At 36.1% G+C, this 6,542-nt stretch overlaps 1 protein-coding gene across 2 annotated transcripts; it reads left to right on the top strand.

The window, feature by feature from the left end:
* On the top strand, positions 1 to 5,741 carry LOC107862389 (1-deoxy-D-xylulose 5-phosphate reductoisomerase, chloroplastic). Of its 2 annotated transcripts, none has more exons than XM_016707958.2 (13): positions 1 to 52; positions 170 to 301; positions 725 to 915; positions 1,615 to 1,701; positions 2,262 to 2,387; positions 2,506 to 2,568; positions 3,309 to 3,458; positions 3,649 to 3,716; positions 4,089 to 4,200; positions 4,306 to 4,410; positions 4,542 to 4,663; positions 4,822 to 4,968; positions 5,284 to 5,741. In XM_016707958.2, exons 2-13 carry the CDS (start codon positions 205 to 207, stop codon positions 5,450 to 5,452), a joined length of 1,437 nt encoding a protein of 478 aa, XP_016563444.1. In that variant the 5' UTR covers positions 1 to 52; positions 170 to 204; the 3' UTR covers positions 5,453 to 5,741. The 2 variants fall into 2 exon arrangements, with proteins under 2 accessions (XP_016563444.1, XP_016563443.1); XM_016707957.2 differs by having other exon boundaries at positions 1 to 62.
* The last annotated feature ends 801 nt before the right edge of the window (positions 5,742 to 6,542 follow it).

Genomic DNA, 6,542 nt, shown 5'->3' with positions numbered 1-6,542 from the left:
TCATCATTCACGCCAGCCACATATCAATCCAGTACCAGACATTAGCAAAAACGTGACACACAGTACCCTCTTTCTATCTCTCAACTTTTATTACCAAAAATTGTACTTTCCTTTGTTGCAATTTTCCTTTTTATTTCTTGAAAAGCTGAGTGTATTTTCCTCACTGCAGTGGGTAGGTGAGGGAGTAATCAATAGCAATTGAAAATGGCCCTCAATATGCTTTCCCCTGCTGAATTTAAGACCCTCTCTTTCTTGGACACCTCCAAGTCCAGCTACAATATTAACCATCTCAAATATCCAGGTGAGATATTTTTACACCTATGTAATAAGTTGCTAGGATTTGGGTAACTTCGTTGAAAGATTTCTCATTGAGTATCTGTTCTGTTGGTACTTATTTGGTGGTTAAATGGTGTTGAATTTGTATTTTCTTGAATTTTGGGCTGTGGGGATGGTAAAAGATTGTTTTTTTTAATCCTTGCTTTGCTGCAATATGTTTCTTGAATTTGGATAACTCTGCTGACAGTTTCTCCTTTGAGTATCTTTTGTGTTGTCACTTATTTAGTAGTCAAATGGGGTTGAATTTGTATTTTATTGAATTTTGAGTTGTGGGAATGGCAAAAGATTGTCTTTTTCCCCCTTTTTTGCTGCAATAATCATTTTCTAAAATCTATTATGCTCTTCACTGAATTTGGGGTTTTGTGTTTCTTGTGGGGTGTTTTATTAGGTGGATTACCTATCAGAAGAAAGGAGTGCAGTGGGACATCTGCCAAGAGGGTTCAGTGTTCAGCACAGCCACCACCACCACCACCACCTCCTGCCTGGCCTGGAAGGGCTGTTGCTGAGCCAGGCCGGCAGAGTTGGGAGGGTCCAAAGCCTATCTCAATTGTTGGGTCGACTGGCTCTATAGGAACTCAGGTTGGTGAATTTTGAAATAATCATTGATAAATACTTACTAACTACTCCCTCCATTTCGTATTACTTGGCCGATTTGACACACATTTCAAGAAAACTTTAATTAGAGGTGTATTTTACTGAATTAACTTTATTAGTCATGCTTTAGAACTCTTAATTTGACTACTACTACTTTATTTAGTTATTTTACACTAAGAGTAATTTGCTAAAATGGACAAGTAAAATGAAACATCTATTTTTGGTACAGGGGCCGAGTAAAATGAAATTGAGGGAGTAGTATTGGCTTTTCAGTTTTGATTGGTTCTAGCTTTGAAGTTGGGATAAAGTAGTAGTAGAATTTCTTAATGCTTTTGTATGTGTTAGTTACTTGCAGTTACAGTGTCAACTATAATTCAACTATTTTCTCTAAAAGAGGATGAAGAGATTCAAATTTACCTAGATTCCATCCTGCATCTTTTCGATGTGTTCTTTATTATTAGTGGTGTGCTGCTTTTGCTACTGTGCGAATTATGCCAGTTGTTTTTTGCTTCTTTTTTTCTTTCCTTTTCTTTTTGTATTGTTTTTGATTCTCTACTTTTTGCATGCTAGTATACAGGAAGCCTTCTAATAAATCAAAGCAAATTATTACTTTTACAACAAAAATATGCCACTTGTCTTTTGTTTTGGTTCTTCACTGCTTCAATTCTAAGTTTGTGTCTGCAGACGTTGGATATAGTTGCTGAGAATCCGGATAAGTTTAGAGTTGTTGCACTTGCTGCTGGTTCAAATGTAACTCTTCTTGCTGATCAGGTTCGTATTCGTTTACTGCATGCAAGTGGAAAAGACCATGAGATGTCAAGTCTGAATAGAATAAAAACATCCAACCTCTCAGCTTTATTAGCTGTATCACCGTATTAACATTTTGAGGCATTATGTGGCTTCTGCTGTTTATACCACGACTGATATTGTTTAAAGATATGATGATTATTCAATTATAATACGGTTCCTGCTCATTCTACCCACTGATTTCCTGCCCTTCCAATGCTACTAGCCTAGACGTGTCATGTTTGCAGCAATTGATTGACATATTCCATTAACCATGTTGAAACACAAATATCAAGGATATGCGTTTCCAATTATTGCCATGTTTTTCCTTATTTGGTTCTGGATGATCCACTTAAGAGAATGGTGAAAATCATTCAAGCTCGTTAATATCATATGCTATTTATTGTTTGATTTGCGATTTGCACAAGTTTGATGGAATTCTTCAACATGGATACACACGTCAAGCTTCTGTTATCAGACTCTTTTATCTGTCAGGTATAGTTCAATCTTTGGCTCTGATGATAAAATTTGTTATCTCTGAGTAGGTCAAAACATTCAGACCAAAACTAGTTGCTGTTAGAAATGAATCATTGGTTCAGGAACTCAAAGATGCTATTGCTGATATGGAAGTCAAGCCTGAGATTATACCTGGGGAGCAGGGTGTCATCGAGGTTTGTCCAACTGTCCCTAACTTTTTCTTTAGCGAGTAGAAGTCCATTTCACTTGTTGGTAATTACTTTCTGACTTAAAAGAAATATGTTGCTTATTGTTGTCTGTGATGTGTTTCAGGTTGCCCGCCATCCTGATGCTGTCACTGTAGTTACAGGAATAGTTGGCTGCGCTGGTTTAAAGGTAAGGTTAAGGTTTTAATGTATCTGAATCTTTTTGAATTATGGTTGACACTCCTGCCAAGATATCCTTATGCGCATCCATTCCAAAAAAGTTTGGTGGGATTGAAGAGCGCTGAGGGTGAAAAGTGATTTCTTTCCTGTTTCTGTTTTTTTTCTTTTCTTTTTTTTTGTGGGGGTGGTTGAGGGGAAAGGACGGAAAAGTTATGATTTGAAGGGGAGCTGTAGGTGAGATGTACCCACGTAAGTAAATAATCAGAAATTAACTATAAGGTTTCTCCAAGTCGCTCTCTGGCTTTGTAATGGCAATGCTGGAATGACTTCGAATTATTACCTAAAAATGAAGCAAAAATGCCTTGTATCTATCCATATTAGGAGATAAAAATACATTCAGCTAACTCTTGATTCCTGTGTAGACATAAACAGTCATAACTCCAATCACCTAGAAACAAAAGACTATATCTTCAACAGATCTAGCTCTCGTTTTCTATACAATAATCATGTTTAAAACAATTATAGGTAAAAGTAGGATTATACGCTAGTTTAATTTGTTTCTGAATAACTGAAACAAATGTCGGTCATTATTCTTCCTGCTGTGCTCTTTGATGAATGCATCTTTATCGTCTATCTCGGCTAATATAGAACTAATGAAATCATTCAAGAAAAAATGTGAATTATTCATGAAAACGTGTGAGTCATTCAGAAGATGTTCTCAAATTTATTACTCTTTGTTTGTTTCATTAGCCTACGGTAGCTGCCATAGAAGCAGGAAAGGATATTGCCTTGGCCAATAAAGAGACTTTAATTGCTGGTGGTCCATTTGTCCTTCCTCTTGCACACAAGCATAAAGTGAAGATTCTTCCTGCAGATTCAGAACATTCAGCTATATTCCAGGTACAGTTGTAAGAGGCTGAGATTGTCTTAAGAATTTGCTGCAAATTTACGGTGTATAATCATTCGTGGATCTACTTCATGCACCTCTTATCAACTGTCTGTTTTGCATTGATTAATATCCAGAACAAATTCCCCCCCTGGGTTCTCCAAGGCTAAGAGAGAAATGTTTAATTGTTTGTCTTGGTTTCAGTGCATACAAGGCTTGCCAGAGGGTGCCCTTAGGCGCATTATATTAACTGCATCTGGAGGGGCTTTCAGGTGTAAAATCTTTTACATCGATTGAACACTATAATTTGTACGATATCCTAGTTTTATCCTCATATTGCAACATTCCTATCAATTTGCAAGCTCAAAGAAATCAAAATCATTCTGTCGTCATCTTTTCTTTTATGTGAAAAAGTTACTTGGAATGTTTTACCTACTTCATTTTCAAATCTTAAATAACAATGATCATAGAAATAATTCTTTTTATATCCCCTACTTTTTATTTCTCCACCAAATGACCCCCCACTCCCACACGTACCCTTAAAAAAGTTCAAAAGTTCTATATATAAACAATTTATTCATTTTTTTTAAAATCATATGTAAATCGTGTTAACCTTAAAACTGATTTCAAACTGTCGCTGATAGGGACTTGCCAGTTGAGAAGTTGAAAGAAGTTAAAGTAGCCGATGCTTTGAAGCATCCCAATTGGAACATGGGAAAAAAGATTACTGTTGATTCTGCCACCTTATTCAATAAGGTATCTGAACTGTTTTTAGATCATTGCTCCATGATTATTATTTCGTACTTTTCTACCTTTTATTCCATGCCTTGGCCTAGGTTTAAAGGTTTGTCTTGTTCCCAGGGTCTTGAAGTTATTGAAGCTCACTACCTTTTTGGAGCTGAGTATGACAACATTGAAATTGTCATCCATCCCCAATCCATCATACATTCGATGGTGGAAACACAGGTAAAGATCTTGTATCTGTCCTCTCTTCCGCTCTGATATTATATTATTTATGTAATCTAGATGAATATGCCGATAACTGCATACTCATAAATTGACAGCTTTGGCATTCTTTTTTCTTCTGTAATTTGTAGGATTCATCAGTATTAGCACAACTGGGATGGCCGGATATGCGTTTGCCCATCCTTTATACTTTATCCTGGCCCGAGAGAATTTATTGTTCGGAGATTACATGGCCTCGCCTTGATCTTTGCAAGTAATAAGATTCTTTCAGCATTTAATTTTTTCTTATTGCTCTAAGCTCACCAGAGATCTATATTTGCTTACAATTTGTTTGTTTGCTTTTCAAATATGAAACATGCTTTGGCATTTGCTTTCCAGTTAATATAAGTAATTCTGAGCGTAATGGTATAGGCTCGGATCATTGACATTTAAAGCCCCTGATAATGTAAAATATCCATCCATGGATCTTGCATACTCTGCTGGGCGCGCCGGAGGAACCATGACTGGAGTTATGAGTGCAGCAAATGAGAAGGCAGTGGAATTATTTATTAGTGAGAGGTATGTAGTATGTATTCTTACATTCGACTTCTGTACTGAGTTATAGATCTGTTCTTTCTCACTGGGACATAGAATTGTTAGTATTGAAGCTAAGATCTATACATATGTAGTATGTATTCTTTTCTACGGGTATAATTCTACAAACATAACTTGGTGTCTGTATTTTTGAGCCCACCAATGACCGTACTTAATCAGACTGAATGGTTTCGCTCAGCCACAATTAGATCTCAGTTTTACGTCTTGATTTTCTTAAGAACTACTGTAGCTGTTTTTTTTTTTTAAACGAAAACAGCTGATGAATTGTCCTTGTTTCAGAATTAGCTACTTAGACATTTTCAAGATTGTGGAGCTAACATGCACAAAGCATCGGGAGGAGTTGGTGTCTTCTCCATCGCTGGAGGAAATAATACATTATGATTTGTGGGCTCGAGACTATGCTGCCAGTTTGGAAACATCATCTGGTTTAAGTCCAGCTCTTGTATAGATTTGATATTTGATCAGCATGCTGAGATGAACTCAACTCTATCGGCATGCTTTTCCTGGTGGGAGGAATTTGTTCAGGGTGGCGCAGTGTGCAATGTATCTATAATTGGGTTACATTGCACTACATCATTGAACTCACCCTTTTCAGTGAATTCCTTTTTTGATTACGTGAAAACGACATAGAAAAGGGGTTGCAACAATTCTCCATTTGGCTCACATTCACTTTTAGATACCATGTTGTGTGGATGTATGATGCTTAGGATCTCGATATTTTAGTTTTGTTCTGATAAGTAAGATGTGTTCATAGTTGGTTAGTTCAGGACCTTCTCACTTTATATCGTCCCTCTCCGCGCATGTGAACAGGAAGTCTAGTGAAATCTGGATCTTGCTTGCTGGTTTTCCTGTTGAACAAGCAAGCAGATTGATTAACGTCTCAGATAGATGTCCACTAGAGATCACAATTTGTTGAAGAAATAACTAAGATCTTTCTTTCGTCCCCTTATCAATGATCCAAAAATAAAAAAGATGGTTAAGATATTCGAAACATGAGTAAGTTTATTAATAAGAAATTACAGGTCTATGCAAAGTCGTAAAAACATATATGGAGGGCCTCTGGCAGAATGTTAAGAGAAAGAGAAGTAAGAAATCTTTTTAACAAATATGAAAGTGTGTTCCATAACAAGTACAATATATGGAAAAGATATATATAGTAAGAGAAGCTGCAAATTGGACTGCAAAGACACTTTTTAACATAATGCGGAGGGATTTAACTTATACGAGTCCAGAGCCTAAAAAGAGAAGGCAGTAAAGTTATTTTATTAGTAAAAGGTAGTATGTAGCATGTCTTCTTACTTTTGATTTATGTACTAGGTCATATATATGTTTCAAATATTTAGTTGCTGTTTTTATATATAGTCCTTCCAAACTTTCTTTACATCTGAAATTGCTGAACAATATGCGATAATCATTAAGTGATTATAAGATAACCTTGTCTGTCTTGAAAAAGTCCTAGTATATTTTGAAAAGACACCACTGTGTTTTAATCTTCCACTTTTATTGTATTCTTTTCTATGGGTAATATGGAATTATGG

The sequence above is a fragment of the Capsicum annuum genome, chromosome 3 (genome assembly GCF_002878395.1).
Source record: "Capsicum annuum cultivar UCD-10X-F1 chromosome 3, UCD10Xv1.1, whole genome shotgun sequence".
In the NCBI taxonomy this organism is placed as follows: Eukaryota; Viridiplantae; Streptophyta; class Magnoliopsida; order Solanales; family Solanaceae; genus Capsicum; species Capsicum annuum.
Note: the sequence above shows the minus strand (reverse complement) of the source record. Positions and strands in the feature narration are given on the sequence as shown.